Source organism: Chelmon rostratus, chromosome 18, assembly GCF_017976325.1.
Source record: "Chelmon rostratus isolate fCheRos1 chromosome 18, fCheRos1.pri, whole genome shotgun sequence".
NCBI classification, from domain to species: domain Eukaryota; kingdom Metazoa; phylum Chordata; class Actinopteri; order Chaetodontiformes; family Chaetodontidae; genus Chelmon; species Chelmon rostratus.
The window spans coordinates 1,159,356-1,181,390 of NC_055675.1; the positions used below are offsets into that span (position 1 = coordinate 1,159,356).

The window sequence follows — 22,035 nt, forward strand, 5'->3', positions numbered from 1 at the left end:
AGACTGAAGAGACTCCCGACAAGAGACAGATGTGGACATCCGAGTCTTACGTCAGTTTAAGAGAATGCCCTCACACTGTCCCACACTGCAAGAAGTGAGGCACACGACAAACCGTGCGCGTCCACCAACAGATGAGAGATTTGTGGCATGAAATGATTTCACCTATCAAGTGAAGTGATACTGTTCTATCAGGAAACTGGTCTACCCGGTCCAGTACTTCATCTGCTGGGTCTGACTGGTGGAGGAGCAGGAATCTGTCACATCCTCTGCCTGTTTCCTCTGAGGACAAACCGCCTTCCCTCAGCAGCGTCTGTGCCTCTAACCGGCTCGTCTGGAGGGACGTGGTTTGTGTTTGTGTCTTTGGTTTTTTTTGCAGCGCTGCATGTGGTGCTGATGCTGCGCGCTCCTGAGCCAGAAAAAGCCCCTCTGGAGTCCGGAGACCAATCAGAGCCCTTATCACACTTCAGCATCCCGCGTCTCGCCGGCGCACTTGTTCACCGCTGTCCCTCGACCCTCACACTCTTCCTCCTGCCTGACAGGAAGATGGTACCGTGCACAGCGCGTCCTGCACGCGGACCGAGGGCGTCACTCATCGACTCGCTGCGGGACTTTTAAACTCATCATGCCGTCTTACATGAGCTTCCTGCTTTTACTTTTGTGCTTGATCCTGATCGGGGAGTGCAGGAAACACAAAAGTCGGAAAAAGCGGTGGTCCGCGCCGGCGGAGACGCACAAGCCAGGCACGTAAGTATTGCAAGCCTTTCTTTCTTTTATTTGTATTAAACTGGGATGTAGATCGCAGAAAAATGTGATATTACACACATCCTGCAGGAGCTAAAGGACAGTCTCTTGCTTTTATCTGTGGAGGCTTCCTCTGAGAACTCACAACTGTGCAGCAGAGCAGCTGACACCAAACAGCAGCTTCACATGTGTGACCAGGAAGCAGCTTTGCGGATTTTCTTTCTTCATGTTCAAGAACACTCAGAATGTCAACATTTGCATGCGATGTGCGCATGTCCAAGAGCTGTTTCTATCGAGTCCCGATAGAAACTGAGATAACTAATACCAGCCTTCACACAGTCAGAACCAGAACCGGTCCTTCAGCTGGGGGGGCATCAGCAAAGAAAAGCCATCCCTGTTGATGTTGTGTCAGGGGAACAAAGGTTCCTGATTAGGACTGTTTTAGTGCATCAGCAGAGACTCCAGGAGGACATCCTCTGTCAGAGTCCTGTTTGGCTGCTGTTTCTCTGCCTGACTGTCACACTCCTGTCACTTTCAAACAGGCTCAGACATTCCTCAGTTCCTACTAGCAGCACTTGGATTTCATCTTTTAGCCTAACAAACTGTATCAGTGCCTTTATTCTGTTCTGCCTGGTGGACAGACGGGTGTGAGATGAACATTTCTTACCCTGACCAAGGGTTTTAGTTGTTAAACTTTAGTCACAGTTTGTTTGTCAGTAACCACAGATTTGAAGAACATGAGCGTCAGATGTAATCCATGCTTTAAAATCATCCACTGTCCATGTTCTTGTCTGGCAAAAGGTTGGAGAGGTGGTAAAGTACTGAGAGGCAGACAGATGTGTTATTAACAGTAATAAAATATGGAGTTACTCCAGCCTCGTCCTTTAAGAGCACGCTCTAACGGCCCTCTCCTCTCCGTCTGCTTGCTCGTTGCCAGTCCTCTGTCCAAGAAGGTTACGGATGGAACCAAAACTCGGAAGGTGAAGACCAGCCACCTTCTGCGCATCGACGAGCATGACTTCACCATGAGGCCCGCCTTCGCAGGTAAGCTTTCGGCCACACGTCGCTGCTCGTGTCGGTGATGAATTGAGAATAATTGTCCGTTGTTCTTTTGTCTTTAAAGAAGTCTGTTTCCTGAGTCATGTCACACACAACAGGATGAGATTAGGCTCACCCTTTGTTGAACCTGAGTGTGAGGTGAATGTTGATGCCACACTGACTGGGAAAGCAGCGGCAGCTTTATTTTTCCCACCTGTCTTCTTTTCCACTTGACTGCCAATTCTAAAGAGGACGGAAATAGGCGAGACGTGGAGCTCGTAGCCCTAAGCTAAAGAAGAGAGAAAGAAACAGAGAAATCCACCGCAGGCCCTGTTACACTGTAAATACAGTCTGACACAGAGGTGAGCAGAGGTCGGCGTACAGCACCTCGTAGGAAAACCTGTGAAAATTCCCCCTGAAGTCATCATTTGCCACTTCTGATGGCTGTGTCTTCCAGCACTGATCCTGACTGGTCACGTGCCGGGCCGGATCAAAAGCCATCTCAAGGGCGTTTCGTGTGTCCTTGCATTACACCTTGAATGTCGGGACAATGCCACTGCTGTTAGGAATTAGGGTGGCAATTAAAAATAAGAAGCTTATTTGTTGGACTGAAGAGTCCCATTCTCAGGCATTCAGCGTTCTGGGGCCCTGTTTAAACACAGGAGGAGGTGGCGAGCTAAATGAAACGTCCCACAGTGAATTTCATGCTCCTCTGGGACTACAGTGGCAGCCACAGAATGGAGCCCAGCTCCCACTGAGGATCACTTTTTGTCTTGCGCTTGTCAGCTTTTGTTCGCAGGCAGCTTCTGCAGCAGCAGAGGAAGGGGAGCGCGATCTTCTTCCTCAGACGTCATGAAAAGCTGACTCGCGTCGGCTCCCTGCTGCTGCCTGTGAAACCGCCGTGCGTTCATTTGGCTGAGGAGAAAGTGTGCGAGCGGCAGCAGCTGCTGTGGTTCCTCCTGGCTTCAAAAGGAGCGACTGCAGTGTTACTAATGGAAGCCTCTTACACAGCCGCTTCCCGTTCGCCGGGGGAATGATGTCGAGAACAATGCCGTTGCTTGCCAGTGTGGATGGAGAAAATTCCTAAATCACGATCAGACAAGTCCTGACTGTGGAGCAGTTTATTGTGTCCAAATGGACACAATAAACTGCTTTGTTGTAATCCCAGACCCCAAAGAACAAAGATACTGAAGAGAAAGATGTGAGCTGTTTGGTCTTTGACAGTGTGCCTCTGAGAACACAGGGGATGAGGTTTGTATTATCAGCAGGTGGAGCTGGGAATGGTGATAAGCATTCAGTTGTCCTAATTAGAGCACCTGCCCTGCTCCCATTGGGCGGTCCCCTACTGTGACCCGACGATTCGAGCAAATAGAGGAAGCTGAGGGGAAGAAGCCGTTTGTTTGGATGGAATAGTTGTCATCGCATCCAGTTGTGATTTCCTGGGTACATCTATTTATGGAGCTCCTCCTCGCCGTCTGCCTCAGGTTTAACATGTGATGGGGTGGATGGACTTGTCATGCATTAGTCACATTTGCATTAAAGAGACAGCATGTTTTCTCCTCATTTCACCCATGGGATTCCGAAGAACCCTCCACCTAATGCATCCTTTCACTTGATTCCTTTCCAGCCCGTCTAATCTAGCCAGGGTGAACCAATAGTGGATTTACAGTTGCTAATCCATGAAAAGCGGAACAGTCCATCATAGGTGGAATGGATGGGGTGTTTTTCTCCCTCCATTCTTGACACATCTGTTGAAATTATACAAGGACAATTGAATGTGTGAAAGCGCGACTGAGTGAGGGCACAAATGAGACTCCTTCCACTGCAGCTGTGATCGGGGATATCTGATTTTCTGAGTAATGTGCAAGATGATCAGCCGTGTTGTGTGTGAGGTGGATGATGGGCAGGTTTATGAATCCAGCGACTCTTGAAGGCAGGTTTTGAAAGTTTTGAAAAGAACAAACTGAAACAACTTGTTTCTGCTCACAAGTCAAAAGTTGAACTAACAAGCAGTAAAGCATAAAATGCAATTCACTACACTGGAGGATCTGGCTGCAACGACCTCACTTTGAAGTTTCTCTTCATTGATCTATTTCTGCACTGCTGCTGAGGAGGTGTAGTTTTTTTCTTATTTATTTATTAGTTAATTTAATGTCATTTATTATTGAAATGAATAAATAATGTTTGTGTGTGATGCAGCATAAAGGAACCACAGCTTGCATGTCATTGTACAACCCTCTGTTGTAGGATGATAAATAAATGAACCTTGAACGTTGAACCTTGTAATTCAGGGAAGTCAGATAACTGTAAAATTCAATTAATATTGTTTTCCTCGCTGTTTTTGTTGCCATGGCCACAGCAAGCCGCGATAGAAAGTTGAAAAAGTTAAACATTTGTCGACACTGATGGCACTTTCTCCTTAGCGTGGCTGCCGTCAAGTTTAATTGAAAACAATGGAAGCAGCGGTGCCGAACGCTCTCTGTCTGAAAGAAGGGTTGGCTCTGTCAGAAACACACCCACCAACACTTCTGAAGCTCAGCAATTCATATATCGTATCGTGCTTCTTGCTTTTTGGAAATGTAAAAGTGACTATTTGTGGTTTCAGGGACAGTCATGTGCTTGAACTGACCGACAAACAGCAGTTTTCAGGGAAAGGTTCATTTATTCGTCATTTCACAGGGTTTGCATGATGAAATGTTGGTCCATGTTGAAGGTGTTTTGCATGGCTGCTATGACCTGGATGCAGGAGAATCTTCACACACACACTTCGATGAGCCCCTTCATGCTACACACAACAGATACATTTTAAATGAAAAGAGAGTAAATACAATAAAATACAACAAGGCAATATATCCAGTTACTTATATACACACACACGTCGTCAGACAGACAGAGTTTGTGTCTGGGAGAATAATGCCGTTGGCATCTTAAAGCAACAACAAGGAACTTTCATTTTGTTTGGATTTTTCGGCCACTGTGGACAAAGGCAATAGTGTTTCGCAGGATGATGACTGCATTTCCCATGAGCACTACCACCTTGTGTTACAAAGATCTTGATCTGGCTGTTGCACACATTTGCTTTGGAAGCGAGTGAAAGAAAGACACAGCTTATTTTTTAGCTAGCTTATTTCTCATCATATCATCATATCTATTCATGACGACGGTGAGACAAAGTACCGATCGTATACCTCGGTCATGTGTATGCTGACCACTAACATATTTGGTTGCTCAGCAACTGTGCTTTTGTTGGAAAGCTAAAACTCAAACTAAAAAATCAGAAAATAAAATGTTGCATTATAAGTCAGTTGCATTACAGTAATGTCCACCATGACCTATGCCTCTATGGACTGTACACAGCTATTTCAGAAATAGAACAGTCATATTACAAACCTGTCTAGGAAGAAGGTCCATTCAGGATCAAGTTAGGATCCTTTCAAACCCTGCAGCTCTCTCCATGTGTTGAATGACCGACCAAAGCTCACTGGTGCTCATCATTTTTCTCTTTGCTGATCCTGCCCCAGTATCAGCCATTACCACAAAATACAACGTCAGAAACAACATTTTCTCCTGCTTCCTTTTAACTAGCCAAGGCACCGCTCACTACGAAACTTCTCCTGGGACTCCCATTTGGTCCATTTCATTGACCTGCAACTGGGGCAGTCTCACCAGTGGTGCTGGGTCCTGCTGGACTGGCTGGATGGCCGGATGATGCACCCAATCCCTGCGCATCCTTTTTCAATGCCGATGAGTGTTTTTCTGTTATACGTAACACGTAGTCCAGCAATAAAGGTAAAAAATAACAAATGACATAAAAAATGCAACGTTTGAAGAATCTACTAACTGCCTCATCATTGGGTAACATTTTACCAAGCTGTCCGGTACTTTTTCAGCATCCCTTGGCTGTCGAGTACAGGTTTTGGTTGTGGTCTGCTGCTGCCTCTCCTGCTTCTGGTCTTCGTGCTAAGCTAGGTTAGCCTCGTCCTAACCTTAGCTCTGCACTCAACACGCAGACATTAAGATTTGTATCAACCTTCTCATCTCACACAGAAAAAGAAAGAAAAGAGAGAAAAAGAAAGCTCCGGGCTGGTTTGTGGTGGTGTTGTGTTTGGGAATATGTGCCACTAAATCACAGAGTCAGCAGAAATAATAAGCTTAAACCTCCTTGTCTAGTAACTGGGCCAAAAACCTTTATTTTTTTAATAACACAAAATACACATTCCTAAAAACATTTAGATGATTTTCTAGATGGATTATTCCATCCAGTTACTAACTAATCAACAAAACACTATTCCAGCATTAGAGCACTGCTATATGTGAAAAGATGACGCTGCCACATGTAATCAGCTGTGTGCACTGTTCACAATGAGCCCCTGTTGGAGACTGGGTGCACATGCAATGCAAAGAGAGCGGGGGGAACTGGGGGGACCGCAACTCAGTTTTGCATCAGGTGTCCCTGATTGTTTAAGCCAGTCTTGCTTTTTTTAGACTTTAAGATGGCTGAACATCTGCCAGTACACATCAAAATAAAAGTCCCTCCCCAACACACACATCCTGTATTTCTTACGTTAATTATTGTGGAGCCTACAAGTGTAACTTTTTTATGAGAGACATTAGTAAATTTCATCCACGGTGGGGTGAATCCCCACATGTAGCTAATAAATGTTTGCTTTTTGTCACTGAATGATATAGATAGAGGCTTTGGTTTTCACTTCAATGATAATTCCATTTTAAAGAGCAAGATGAATTAAGCCACCGAGGTTTAGTGGAGATCTCAGGAGCAGCAGGCTGGGTGATGTTGACGCTCAGTGTTGTGGCGGTCGTGTTTGTGGGACTGTAAGGTCAGGAGGAAACCACTGGCCGGCACTCTCTTGTGTCATGCCCCATTTGAAAGCAGCCCACACGGAAGTGCTACTGAGGGCTACAAGGGCCAACAGGAATTATGAAGCGGAGCATCGCTGTGACGCATTCATGGGTCTCATCTGATAATCAGTGACGTGGAATAATTTGCTGATGCTGTCAGCTCAAAATAGCAAAAGGAAATCTTCTGGCAAAACCACACGCAGGACATTTCATTTGTGCCCGATCGTCCCGCCTGAACACACACAAACCTCACTTTTTCAGCCTCAATCTGGAGCCAACATGTTCAACACTGAAGCACAGAAAACAGGCTGTCATCCCCTGTAATTTAGAGAACATAAACAGCCACATCCCTCGTCTGGAAGAATATTTTTCTGCTGCCGGGTTCTGGCGGCAGCCCCCTGTGACCCAAGCTGCAGAGAAATGAGACAGAGTAAAATCACAGATCCTCCTCACGCTGAAAGCACTTCTGGTCCAGCAGGTGTCTGGTGTTACATCCACTAAGGCAGCACGTCAGCAGGAGGTCAGCCATTGCTGAGTCTGGCACGTGATATCTGACATATGGTGTGAGTAAAAGCAGGGAGGACACTCTGCTGACAGCTGGAACTGGGCACGAGTTAATATCCCCCCTTCCAGGTAGCAGCTTTGCTGTGCCCGTAGTTATGTAAGGCTGGCACCCTCACTGCTGCTCAGATTAACAATACTACAGCAGTCAATGTGACTTTAGGACACAAGCGACAGAAGGGTGTGTGAATTTGTTTTGTTATTGACGGTCAGATTACAAGGATACTGTTTCAAATCACTGGAAGTTCCAAACTGAGCTGACCGTCCTCTCAGTCAGAGGGCTAAGTAAATATGAGATATTCAACAAATATGAGAATATTGTGCTCTGTTGTTGTAAAGTCTCTCTTTGAAAGAAAGCTTGTAAAAAGAAAAACGACAGATGTGGCTGGAGGCATCATGTTTTCATGTTTCTGAAGCACTGAAACAAGGCAACACTCTGAGGGAATTTCTTCAAATTCATTCACTCTGGACTCAACGATGAACTGTGACCTCACAAAAAATGCTTCTGGCCATAACTGAACAATTAATTTGCTAATATTAACAAACTTTCCCACAAATGTCTCAGAGGATAAAATGATAAAGTGATGACATTATATATCCACAAGGTCAACGGTCAACTTCACTGTGACATCATTATGTTGTGCTAAAGATATTTCAGGCCATTATTTAACACCTTAACTCAGGAACAAAAAGGCAGGTTGTGACCAGGTTTCACATTTGGTCAGATACTGAAGTGGTGACTCTAATCTTGGGTGTCCACCTTGAAACTGTGCTGATTGTAGAGATGTCCTGTGCTGCCTGGTTGAAGATGTGTGTGAAGCATCTATATCTTATGAATGCTCTCAACTAGTTGTAAACTAGAGGTTGACTGATGGTTCTTGTAAATTGTTATTACATTGAACAATTTGCTGTTGGGTGGACGGCCATCTGCCTCGACCAGGTGGTTTATAGAAAGCCAGAGGAAGACAGCGATATGTGCACCAAGACTAATGATAAGTGAATTGTCTACACTAGACAGATGTACACCTAGTTAGGTACAAAAAGACAACTTGTGTCATGTTGTGACTGAGTGTCCCCAGGGATTGTGCTTGATTTAAGTCCAGTCCCAACACTGAGTACAGGAGGTAGCGCACCATCTCTGTTACAAAGCTGACAGCATGTGATGTGTAAGGGTGTGGAGGTCAGGGTGGTGTATTGGCATTTCATCACTGAATGTAATTTGGGTTTTTTTGCAGAATCTTCCAATATGAAAATTTCTGTCAGGTGATAGGGTTAGTAAATTAGAATTCAATAATTATTATGATTGAAATGTAAATGTTTATCCGCAGCGTGGGTTTTCACCGGGTTCTCCGGCTTCCTCCCACAGTCCAAAAACATGCTGAGGTTAATTGATGACTCTAAATTGCCCGTAGGTGTGAATGAGTGGTGTGCGTGGTTGTCTGTCTCTATATGTAGCCCTGTGGTAGGCTGGCGACCTGCCCAGGGTGTCCCCTGCCTTCGCCCGAGAGACGGCTGGGATAGGCTCCAGCCCCCCCGTGACCCTGCAAAGGATTCAGCGGTGTATAGATAATGGATGGATGGGTGGATGTTTATCCAGTGTCCACTTTAGTATGACATGAATCTAACCGTGCACTGCATATAACAGTAGGACATACAGTACTGGACTTTGGGATCTTCTTGCTCTTTAAGCCTTTAATTCTGCAGTATAATGTACATTGAGAACAAACTGAGACAGTTAATGGACATGAAATAGTCTTTATGGACACTACAGTTGTTTCTCTGTGAAAATATGAATGCAGCTCTCATCTGTTTGATATTTATCTGCAGGTCCAGCTGTCCCTGTTGGAGTGGACGTTCAGGTGGAGAGCTTGGACAGCATATCAGAGGTAGACATGGTAGGTGGCGTGAATTTGTTAAATAGCAAACAGTACACAGAGTAAGGGTATTGGAAAAATTACAAGTCATGTATTCGCTGTAATGTGACTTCAAAAGGAAGTGAAATCTGCTGAAAATAGCTAATTAGAATAGATTCAGTTTGGGTGGAAAAATTGAGGATTACTGGGATCATTCTGTCTCTCTAACTTAATATTCAGTCAGGATTGAATTCAAAGACCAACACAAACTGAAAGTAATGACGTTATGGAAGAAGTAGATATAAAATGGCATTATTAATGCTGGTATTCAAGGGGATTATGTTACTGGTGGGAAGTGTAACCAGTAAATCTATGACTGATTCAGTTTGCGGCCGTTGAAGTTGCTGACTTTATCAAATGAACTCATAGTACTGGAACACATGGGGAAGAGGCTCTCTTCAGACAGAGCAGCTAATGAGGCAGAAACATTCTTCATTAACAGAATGAGAGCGGGCACACGAGCACCACTGTGACTACAACTGTGGTAAAATGTGTCTTCTCAGTCCAACTTTTTTGATTGGACACAGCAGATCAGGGCCCAAGTATAGTGTAAAGTAATCAGGTGTGTGGCACTGGCAGCAGAGAGACTCTGCGCCTTGAAATGACAGATGAATGTATCCTTTTAGTTTTTGCCATTTCAGTTGGATAATCAGAATCAGATTATGAAAGCTTAGTCGTAGGAATTGTTTATTTTGCTCAAAGTCAGACTGAATGCATGTTGAGTAATGTAATTAAATCAACCTCCTGTTCTGGAACCATAAATTGGATCCAAAACGGTTGTCCTGATGTTGTGTAAGCTCCTGTTTGCAAGGACGACCAAGGATTACATTTAATTTGGATCCCAGAGTTGTGTATTTAATTGTTTTGGAACCAATGGGGTGAAAAATGATTCCAGACGACGGCTGCTCTTAATGACATTATGTCATATCACAAAGCTGCAGGTTGCTAAACAGTTACACAGCAAATTGTCTTTTGCAGCTTCACTTAGAAGTTGGCAAATTTAGCAAACACAAGATTTGCTGTAGGATATGTATGGTGTCATTCCACAATTTCCCAGTGTATTATTATTATAGATTATATAGATTATTATTAATCTCCAAAGACAAATTTACAAATGTCAACATATATCATGAAAAAACAAAACCATCAATATGTTAGTCTATCTCTCAATACTTTCTGACTTCCCTACCCAGTCTGTGGAACTCAACCCAAAGCCCATTGGTTCCTACTGAAAACATAAATCTTTAAACAGATCTGACAAAGGCAATGCATGATAATGACTTAAGCAACCACAAGGAAATGTTCCATATTATTATCTGCCCAACCAGGCTTCATTGTACAAATATCATACAGTAGTTGTACAGTGTGTTGAGAAATGAGTGCTGAAATGTGCTGAGATTTCAGTACATACAGCACCACAGGTTGGTTTGACTAACACTGGTTTGGTTTAAACAGTTCACTGGTGATGACTCTCATGTCACTACAGATGCTTTAGGTTGTTGATTCATATTTTTCTACATGTGTAAGTATGGATGCAATAGAAGGGAAGCGCTGGGCTCGCAATTTTCTGCTACACCATCTGTGGAGACTATTTGAAATTACAGAGGCAGTGTGTGTGGGAGTGAGTCAAAGTGAAAAGAGCTCTATGGCACAGATCAATAAGATGTGTCAGGCTTTGGATACACACACAATGCTTGTTAGTAGGATACATTCACTGTTGGTTTGCACATGGGATTTGATGACAAGACAAAAAATTTGGATATCACCAGCCCTGTAAGTAAAAGAAAGCTTCTGTAACTAAAACAAAATATAACATCAGCATGAGTAGAGAAGAGTCACCTTTCATATCAGCTACACAGTAATATCTGTCAGAGTTTTGCAATCATTAGTCACCATGCTGATCACAGACCAAAGCATGCTAATGAATTCAGCTCCTTGTTTTGTGGCATTTACAGAATAATAGTAAATGCTAAAATGCAGCATAGAGTCATAAAGCCAGTGAGCTGACTCTTTATGTTTAGTTACATCAGTATCTATCTAAAGTTTGCCTAGTTGTAGTTACTGTCAGACACCAGACTTGATATTTTATGGCAATTAAGAGGTACTGATAAATGCTAAAATGTAGCGCAACAGTAGCATGGACAGAGATGGGCCAGAAAGACAGAAAACTGACTCAGTTGTTGTAATGAATGGAATTTCCAATTGTCAAACATCTTTAAGGACTTGACTTTTCCTCCCCAGCAGGGTAGGACTGGTGTGTTTTTAAGTGTTGTGAAACGAGCCAGCTATCCATTGAGGAAGCACAGGCATATGTCAGGGCTCTGTACAAGCATACCAACAGTTGCGCTCCCCAAAAAGGATGAACACATCTGCGATTGACTGGTTGTGGGCATCAGAGATAAGGAGCTGTCTCAGAAGTTCCAGCTCACTGCAGATTTGACGCAAGCACAGGTTATCCAACAATTGTGCCAGTGCAAGTAGGTTTCTTCAAAAATGAGCCTTCAGTCTAACACACCGGCTGCAGGAGCTGCTGGCAAATGATAATGGGAGACAGGAAAGGAAACACAGCGTAAGAAGCAACAAGCACCTCTAAAAACATGCAGAACTGTGGTGTTGTACCAGCATTATGATAAAACTAAATGCCCTGCTTTTAAGGATACATGTTAAAAGTCCAACAAGTAGGGTCACTGGGCACTAGTGTGTAGTTCCAAAAGCCTAGACAAAGTCACAGAGGGTGTGGGAGAACTCAGAGAGGCAGCAGGCCAGTGGCAGATGTGACGGTCATACGTAGAAAGACATTCCTGACACTTCATAAAGCCCATAGACTGGATCCTGCAGGCACACCTGTTGTTGGCCCAGAGGCCAAGCTCAGATGTATAGGCTGGCTCAGAGCTAATGCTTTCTACAGAGGCAAATGATATGCATTCCCGGTGTGTGTGAAGGAAACAGCAGCAGTTTGTTCAGTCACCCAGAAGCAGGTAACTTGGGTCTAGTGAAGAGAGTGGAGCAGCAACCTGCTAAAAACTGAACCTGTTCAAATCATTCTCAAGGAAGACGCTCCGTTGTATGCAGTGCATGCTGCTAGATGTGTACCACTGCCACTTATGCTTGTAGTGAAGAAGGAGCAGCACCGTTTTGAAGAGGAGGCCATCATTGAGAATGCGACACAGCTAACAGAGATGTGTGCTGGTCCTGGTCCTCAAGTCTAAAAGAAAAGAGGTCTCATGTTGTGCAGAATAAGGAAACTAAATTGGGCAGTGAAATGAGAAATGTATGTGCTACCCACAATAGAGGCGATCATGCCACAGCTCTCAGGGACTAAAGTAATCATGTAATTAGACACTGCCAGTGGATTAAATCAGACTTCTCCGCAGGGGGATTCTCTAGACCTGTGGCCCACTGGTCCATGAGACTCAGGGACACAGACACCAGATATGCTCAAATAGAGAAAGACTGCTTGGCTAGTGTTTGGATATGTTAACGCTTTGAGAAATACCTGTTTGGACCACAAGCCCCTGGTCCCCTTCATGAACAGTAAAGACCTTGACAATGTCCCAGTAGGGTAGATTTATCACCAGTTAAGTGTTAGAACTGAGTTATGAAAATGCTGTCAGAACTGTTACAGATGTTAGTGGGTAATATAGATTATGAAAGCTGAAATGTGAAGTAATCGATGGGCATAAGGACTGTCAGCGACAAAAAAATGGTTCTTTATTACCTGTGGGAATGTTTCCAGATAGAATGTTAATTCCATAATACAAATTGTTTAAGGGATCTTTGAGAAAACCCTCAGAATTAATGCATATTGGATTTTGTGTGCTCACTGTTGGGGACTACATCTTTGAGGGGGAGATGTTGGAAACAGCCATAGTACCTTGAAGGCATCAGTAGGCTGTAGGCAAGGGATGTTGGAGAAAAGACAAGGAAGGACTGGTGTCAAAGCCATTAAATGTTAGAGTGTTCAGAATTTATCAGCTACCAGAACCTACTGGTTATACTGGAGCAAGTGAGGCTGCAGCATTAGACCTCTGGCCCACAGACGGGGTCGGGCACGGCTGCATGGTGTTCTGGGTGCAACATGACTGCCAGAGCTGATGGCAGCCATTCCAGGCAATTCTTGTGATTCCACCAGATGTGCCGCAGCATGTTTCAGTAGTCAGACACAAACACGACATAGAAAATTCAAAATAAAACACCCCCTGCAGACTACTGATCATATATCATCAGTCAGCACAATTAAACGAATTAAATTAAAAGAATTTAACTCTGTAGCCTACTGAGCAAGCAACCAAACATCAAGGTAAAAGGACCAAATCAACCTGCACCAGTTTCTTTGCTAATAAATTCAACTTGTCATTATAAAAAGTGACGTGTTGTTTCTTTTTTCAAAAGTCACATAAGTCTTGCTTGAAGAGATTCACTTTTCAGGACCATTTTAGTCCAAAGTTTTAAACAGCTAAGATGCTGGCATATACTGTATATACACTCAGGGATGCAGGCTACATCGCTACACTTTAAAACATCGCTCATTAGTAAACTTACAACACATTACACTGATCAGAAACTGAATAACTCAGACATGCCCTTGAACTCATCTTACGCAACATCAAAGGTACTTTTATGGTGGATGCCAGGAGTACAGTGTGTTGCTGGAGCCATTATTTCAAACTGATCTGGTCTTATGTAATGCCATGAGGAGAATGGGATAGAGGATGATCTTCTGTGGTAGGGGGATGTAGTGCAGACGGACGTCTACTCTTGCCTGCATAGCAACAGGAGGACGGAGGCGAGAAGACAAGGGGAATCTAGGACAAATGGAAGTTGTGGACTGCACTTAGTTAACATATGTTCAGCACTTCTCTTGACCATGTATGTTTAGCCATAAACAATCCATATAATCCAGCAGACACAGGCCACAGCAGTGTAATCCCAGAGGAATTCAATAAACCAGAGGCTGCAAGCAAGTAGAGTCCTCGTAGTGAGACTTAATCCAGAGGCTGTTTCTGTTTCTGTCACCCCTCCCCCGCTCCCCCAGGACTTCACCATGACTCTCTACTTGAGGCACTACTGGAAGGACGAGAGGCTGGCCTTCCCGAGCTCAACCAACAAGAGCATGACCTTCGACGGGCGCCTGGTGAAGAAAATCTGGGTGCCCGATGTGTTCTTCGTCCACTCTAAGCGTTCATTCATCCATGACACCACCACCGACAACATCATGCTGCGGGTCTTTCCGGACGGTCATGTCCTGTACAGCCTGAGGTGAGGACAGGAAGCTCCCCCGTGCACAGATATCTGCTCTCACTGGGCTTTTCCACACCAACCAAATGAGACTTGGTAGCCCCGGGCGCAGCATGCTCAGAGCTGACACTCTGCTTTTAATTCTCCAGGGTTACAGTTACTGCTGCCTGCAACATGGATTTCAGTCGTTTCCCTTTGGATTCACAGACGTGTACACTGGAGCTGGAGAGCTGTAAGTATTCATACTCCCTGACCCTTCGTTAAGACAGTGGAAATGCTGTAATGAGCTACTAGTTATTAAAGGCCCAAAGCATTGTGGATTGGGTTCCCTCAATCAGCACCACACTGACCAAAGACAAAAAGCTGTTATTTATTACTGTTTTATCATGATGTACTGTTATTTATTATAACAGTGGTTATTAATTGCATCATTTTTCACATCATTGCATTATTTTTTATTATGTCTCTTCTTCAGAAACAGTTTTCACTCACTAATTGTTTGCAGTTGCATCACTCTTGCAATATATTGGTCGTTGTTAAGCTACTGCCAATCAGCTGATATGCACAGATATTTCACATTGAAAGCCTTCCAGCTCCTTTAAGAGCACCATTCCAACTGCACACCGCCCCAATTCACCTGTCACCTGTCATCAGGTGTGCAGAGAGTATACTATACATATATCATCATACTATACATCAAGCTTTTAATTCTAAACATCTGCAGACGGTCACATGAGATCACATGAAAAACAAAGAACTGCTACTGATATCAAAACTAGTATAACTCTGTACCAACATTCATGCTCTCTGTCCTTTAGACGCTTACACAGACGAAGACCTGATGCTGTACTGGAAAAGCGGTGATGAGTCTCTGAGCACCGATGACAGGATTTCTCTGTCTCAGTTCCTCATCCAGAAGTTTCACACGACCTCCAGACTGGCTTTCTACAGCAGCACAGGTAGACTGATGCAACAGAGTTTCACATCCATGTTTTCCATCAGGCTGCATGTATGTCCCAAAGGCCCAGGTTCATTATGTGGCGATTAGTATGGATAGATAGTCAGAGACGTATTTTGGTTCTGAACTGTTTCTGGACAAGCAGTAGCACTTTTTACTCTATTGAATGACACACTGGAAGCAGGCCTGTACTATCCAGGTTCAGCCTCTGTTTCAGGATATTTTTCCTATTATGTGGGACTTGTCCCTGACTCAATTGGTGACTTGACTCCAGCCTAAGAATTGGTGCAGGGATGTGAGATTTGGTCTAATGTCGTCACTTTTCTTCCTCTGTGTAAGGCAAAGTGGCTTCAGTCATCAAGGGTTTGAAATCTTGCCACTGCCAATGCTCCACACTTCTCTCCCCTTTAAGGTTGTCACTTAAAGCCAAACAAATTCAAACTAACTAGAATTCTTCTAAAAATAGAAACAGTAAACACAGTCTTATACCTAAACTCCATAGCAGAATGAGCATTTTTTCCTTTTACCAATGTGCCTCTGCAGCCTGAGTGACAAAGTAACATGACTGCTAAAGCAAAGCTCCGTCTATGGCACTGAATCCAAATGTCTCCACACATTACTTCTCAGATGGTTTGATTATCCATTCAGCACAGCTTGCCAGTTTTCTCCATTTTGAGCCAGCCAGGAGAACGACAATAGACCCTTTTCCACATTACACAGTGGAACGCCTGGATGTAAACTGGGACACTTGAATAGAACAGAGACATCATTAACTTGATTAGTAACACCTGGGCTTTGCCTACAATGACAAGTCAAAAGTGTGTGTAGTGCTCATTACTCAGTTCTTAATTTGAACAGATTATTACAGATTAAATGTCTTTTTTTCCCATGTTTAAATTCTAGTTCAACTTTTGAATGACTTTTTCACATTTGAAGCCTGCGCAGGAACAATGTCCTGGTTACTCACCACAATCAGCTGACCACACTGAAAACAGTAATCAAAGGTACAAAATGGTGCTACTAAAGGTGAGAAACAGTTCACTCTGAAAATAGCTGTTTGGCTTTGGTTTTATTCAACCAATGAGGTGAGACTTCACCCAGAGGTAAGCTGCTCCTCCACGAGAAAAGTCTCCGTCAGGCAGGAGGTAGAACACTAAAACACACCACGGGTCTATTTTAATATATTTCATTTCCCTCCCATTGTTATTGTGCCATTTTCCACCTTGCTGTGCTCTGTCGTCATAGATTTTGTTATTGTCTGTTTTATATGCGGCAGTTGTTTTATTTGTCCACGGGCTGTTTTGGTTTGGTTTTACATGCCCCTCAAGATTTCTATCATTTCCATATCATTAGTTGTTCATTTCACCTGGTCTGTGTTTGTTTTATCTCTGACACATAAACTAGTTTGCAGACACAATGCTTTATTTTACTTCTTCTCTGTCTCCAGGCTGGTACAACCGTCTGTACATCAACTTCACTCTGCGGCGTCACATCTTCTTTTTCCTGCTGCAGACCTACTTCCCTGCCACTCTGATGGTCATGCTGTCCTGGGTGTCCTTCTGGATCGACCGCAGGGCCGTCCCTGCCAGAGTCTCATTGGGTAAAATGATATGTAACACAATGAGCATCCTGCCTGTTCAAATGTAATGTGTATGGAATCGGACTGTTGAAGGAAAGCTCTACAGTTTGGAAAATTTGTTTTTTGGATCAATATCAGTCTCATTTCTGCACTCAGTACAGAGCTGGAGTCAGGACGCGGTTAGCCTAGCTTAGCATAAAGGCTCTCAGCTCTGTCTATAAATACATAAAACGTATCTACCAACACCTAAAGCTCACTAATTAACACAAGTGCCTCTTATTTAATACGTTCACAAACACAAATGTAAAAGGACAATTTGTGGTTTTGGAGGTCAACTTAGCAGGTTTCTTTAAGTTCAGTGACAAATCTAGTGACTCTTTGTGTGTGTGTGTGTGTGTGTGTGTGTGGCTCTCTGCACAGACAGACAAATCCCTGCTGTTTGTGCGGGAAACTCCTTTGCTTTTGTACTGAATTATTTAACTTAAGTATTTCAGTTTTATTTTCTCTTTTACACAAAGTTTCACAGTTTATTGTGTCTGGATCATCTGCATTCATGACACTTCAGTTCCACAGTCTATACAACAGCCTTCATGAACAGGTTTTAAAGTTAGAGGTAGATTTAGAGTCATTGTGATGAGATGAGAGTAGCTTGAAAAATAATAATAGCTAATTAAACTAGTGAGAGTCAATTAAATCTGGAGGAAACTAGTAACATCTAGCAGGATTTAGCTGCCTTGCATTGAAAATAGCTGGCGAGGCTGTACAGCAGTTTCCTGCTGAATAACAGGCAGGCGACTATGTGCAGCGTCCTGAAGTCTTGTTGCCACAGTGAGGTTGATAGATCTGGTACCATCACACCTGTACAGAGGCCTGTACTAAAAAAAAACTAAAAGGCTGCACTTAGAGTTTTCACCAACTGCATCTGCCAACTTTCCCTACAGCCGGAGACTCTGTACAGTAGGTGCTGGGTGGATGAATAAACTGTTGTTCAGAAATAGTTGCAGCACGTAACTCCCTTTAAATCCACAAATGACAGTTCTGACATTTCTGTCAGTTTGTTTACGGATACAATGTGTTAACAAATAAGATGCAATGTGTTAATAATGTTTTAAATACTCAGCTTTAGTAAGTGTCGTTTTAAACTTTGCACAGATCCAGTCGAGCCCTTTCACCCTGCTTCCAGTCTTTAGGCTAAGCTTGGCCGACCACGTCCTGACTCCAGCTCCGTAGTTAAACACAAACCTGAGATTTGGTTTTGATCTTCTCATCTCACCCTCAGAAACAATAGCCAATAATTGTATTTCCTGAAGAGGATTCCTTCAACCTTCAACAGTGTATGGAGGGGCAAAAAGGTCACAGATAAGACCTTTGCTTACCAGACTCTGCACAAACTACTTTACATAAACACCTCCAAAACATAAGCTAACATGGAGCTTTGCTGCACTACCAATAAACTTACTAAAGCACACTAGAAGAATGCAGCTAAGGATGTGGTGAGTAACCTCAGGGCACATCTCTAGGTTTGACTCAACTGGAACATAGTCTCTGCCTCATGGCCTACTATCACTGTGCTCTGCACCTGCAAGTGCGTCTACTGAATGAAAATGTTCCCACATTTTGTCTTATGAGTTCTAAGCTCTCTCTGTGCTGGACAGACAGAGATAGAATGAATAGGAATTCCAATATAAGGTTTTATGTTCTCTGTGCTTCAGGTATAACCACAGTGCTCACCATGTCCACCATCATCACGGGAGTCAATGCCTCCATGCCCAGGGTCTCCTACATCAAAGCTGTGGATATTTACCTCTGGGTCAGCTTCGTCTTTGTCTTCCTGTCTGTGCTTGAATATGCCGCCGTCAACTACCTGACAACAGTGAGGGACGGGAAAGACCGCAAGCTCAGAGAAAAAGTCAGGGAACAGGTACAGACACCTTTTCAGAAATGACATAAGCCTCTGAATGGTGCTTTCAACTTTTTATTCAATCTTGATTTTTTTCTTCCCTTTTTGTCAGTCCCAGACGCTCCCCTGCACCTGTGGCATGTCCCACGCCAGGACCATGATGCTGGATGGTACGTACAGTGAGGCAGATGCCAACAGCCTGGCAGGGTACACAAGGGCCTCCATGGCGGCTGAGGACGCATCAGAAAAACAGGAGAGAATGGTGGTGCATCTCTCCCTGGACGAGCCCACGGGGACCAAGAAAAAGGGCATCCGTGGCTTCCGGATCATCCACAACACCCACGCTATCGACACCTACTCTCGCATGATCTTCCCCGGCGCCTACATCCTGTTTAACCTGATCTATTGGTGTGTGTACTGCTGAGCGGGTGCATTTTAGCCTAAACTGTAGCAATGACAGAAAAAGATGCAAGACTTTTGACCTTAGAAGAGAGATTAAGTTGTTTCCACTCTGCATGTTCAGGTGGAACAGTGAGTTTGGCAGGATGGCAATCAGAGGCTTCTGGGTGTGAATATCTCCAACTCTGGCTCACTAGCCACCATTGGACCTCTCCTCCTTTACACAATCATATCACAAGTTCATACTGCAACTACCTTTTTGGGCTGGTTGCACAAGTTTTGCTTTTAGCCTAGTCTAAATGTTGAAAAAAAATTTAAAAAAAAACAGAACAGAGGTGATTGCCTACCAGATTTCATGATGTTTTAAAGCCGTTTTAAAGCCAGCCTCTTGTTTGTTGGCATCTCATACTGCATCTCAACTTTACCATTGACACTATTTTCTATGTCCCTTTTTTTTTCCTTTTAATCATTTTCCTTCAGTACACTCATCACTGAATTCTAAAGTTAAATGTCCATGTAACATATTTCACAACATGAAGAAATATCCTGATTGGAGAGTGGTTATATTTGTCAACAGCTGTGGCCATCTCATCTCATCTGGCTATCTTGCTATTTTTCAGGGATGTATCTGAGTAGGTAGGTAACTATGTAGAAAGATGATGTCCCCAATCTTAATCCTGCCTGCAGAACCTGAGGTTTGAGCAACCGATTCTTTGATAGACAGAGCTGTGTGTGGTAATCAGCAGGTCTGGAACAGCAAGCTGAGAAACACAGACCTCAGAGGTGTTAGCAGCTGCCAGTTATCTGTTAGCTGCCTCACATCTGACATGCTCAGAGTGACGTTAGTGTTTATTTGGTGTGTGCTCAAACGTCTGACATCCCTTTTATCTCTCAATGCTCCACTGTGTTCCTCAGTTAATTGCTGACTTTGTGTCACTGCCGTTTGGATCTTGGCATGGTAGAAATAGAATATACTGACTGGCAGAACTTCCACGTTGTTAAGAAAGCTCTGCACAATGAAGAACTTACACTGTACATCTATCTGAAGCTGGACTGTTAGATCTGTGTCGCAGACAAATCTTTGTGCAACCAGCCCCCGCCTAGACTCCCCTAAATAACTCCTCATTCTTAAATATCTTCTCTGAAGTTATCTATCTTCTTCATGAAACCGTCAAAATAACAAGATCATATAATTTGGCTGCCATTGCCTCTATAACCTCTGCAACTGAGTCACAAGTGAATGTGTCGAGAGCAGATGGCTAATGAGGCAGTAAGTGAGCTAAATACCAGGCTTTCTTCCCTTAACAGCGCTCTGGCTGCAGTGACAACATTTCAATTAAAGTGACAGTAAATGCTGCTGCCCTGTATTACTCATGCACTACTATTGGCATGAACCAGACTGAAGCAACTCATAAAGCCAGGACCAAACAGGATCGTGCTACTTTAAAGCACCATACAGTACAGTTGTGGCAGTCTTTGTCTCCTTATTTATTTATGGGCTTGTTCATTCACTAAGTTTCTTTTATTTAATGTTTATTTATTTATTTTTAGTGCAGCAATAGTGCATCCATGTGCCATTATACCTTAAGTTGGCTAAAATACACAAAACAGGGCTTGTACACAACTGCTCGATGCATGCTGCAGATGTGCAATACTGTATCTTTACAGGTGTATATTTCTCAGAAAGGACTTCAAAACATGGAAAGCTTTACCAGTGATGTAACCAACTTGAACCGCCTTAAGTGAACATTTTTTATACACCAACATAGTTTAATGGCTGTATTTTTGTTTTGTTTGTTTGTATTTGTTTGTTTGGTTATCATGAGTGACTGCATAGTTACAGTATATTGGGGTTTTCTAAGCAGTATTCCATCCAGTTTAGTATTTAATCACGTGAGTAAAGTAAGCTAGAATCCATACCTGGGTTGGCTACAGTGTGATTACCCATCACAGCTCATGTAGTTTCACTCCACAATTCTGGTTTACAAATGAGTATTTCAAAAGCAGTTTCTACCCTCAAAAATATTCCATATCAAAGACACAGCTTGATATTTTGAGAAATAAGATTATTATCTTTCTAGCTAAGGGTCTATCTATTTCGTGTCTGTGCACATTTGGTACAGGACTGGACCTGGGAGGCAATTAGCTTATCTTAGCTTAGCTTAGCTTAGCATAAAGACTGGAAGCAGGGGGAAACAGCTGGTGTAGTTCTGTACAAAGATCAAAAATATGCAAACAGCACCTGCAAAGCTGAATAGTTAACATGTTTTATCTTGTTTAATCAGTACTTGCTGTTTAAACAGAAAAGTAAGACAGAAACTTGGAGCGAGACCGCAGCCTGTCCATTTCCTTTCATTTCCCTCAGTCGGCTCGACATTGTGTGCATGAGCTGTTTCTGTTTGGGAGGGGGTTTACTTTAATTAGTTTACCCTAACCAATCAGAAGGGAGTGACAAATCCATCCTACCGATGTCATTTGGACTTACAACAACCTGTAAATCCATGTTGATCGTATCCGCACATGTCGCCATTTTCTGTCGCCGGTTTTCATGAATGTAGCTCAGTGGCTGGCTAGCTTTGTGGGAAGATGAGGTCCCCATCCTTATCCCACCCACCGAGCTCTGCCTGGTTGAATGTTTGGTCACCAGTCAGTGCGCACACCACCAGACCTGTTCGACTCGGCAAACAAATCTGATATAGGGGTCTGGAACCAAGCTAGGCTAGCTGTATCCCCCTGCCTCCAGTCTTTATGCTAGGCTAGGCTAGGCTGCACAAACTTATTGCACAGATATGACATGATATCAGAGTAGTATTGATTGGGACTCAATGAAAAGGTGCAATTTGGTAAA

General features: G+C 43.4%; 1 protein-coding gene across 1 annotated transcript; it reads left to right on the forward strand.

The window, feature by feature from the left end:
* The first annotated feature begins 622 nt into the window (after positions 1 to 622).
* Positions 623 to 19,212, forward strand: LOC121621827 (gamma-aminobutyric acid receptor subunit rho-2-like). Its single transcript, XM_041958486.1, has 9 exons — positions 623 to 744; positions 1,679 to 1,785; positions 9,028 to 9,095; positions 14,149 to 14,372; positions 14,501 to 14,583; positions 15,170 to 15,310; positions 16,757 to 16,909; positions 18,601 to 18,809; positions 18,901 to 19,212. The coding sequence occupies exons 1-9, from the start codon at positions 623 to 625 to the stop codon at positions 19,210 to 19,212; spliced, it is 1,419 nt and encodes a 472-aa protein (XP_041814420.1).
* Positions 19,213 to 22,035: the final 2,823 nt, after the last annotated feature.

Coding starts and splice junctions, on each gene's coding strand:
- LOC121621827 (XM_041958486.1), top strand. CDS start 623: ATGCCGTCTTACATGAGCTTCCTGCTTTTACTTTTGTGCTTGATCCTG. Junction 9,096..14,148: donor GCATATCAGAGGTAGACATG/GTAGGTGGCGTG, acceptor CCGCTCCCCCAG/GACTTCACCATGACTCTCTA. Junction 14,373..14,500: donor CATGTCCTGTACAGCCTGAG/GTGAGGACAGGA, acceptor TTAATTCTCCAG/GGTTACAGTTACTGCTGCCT.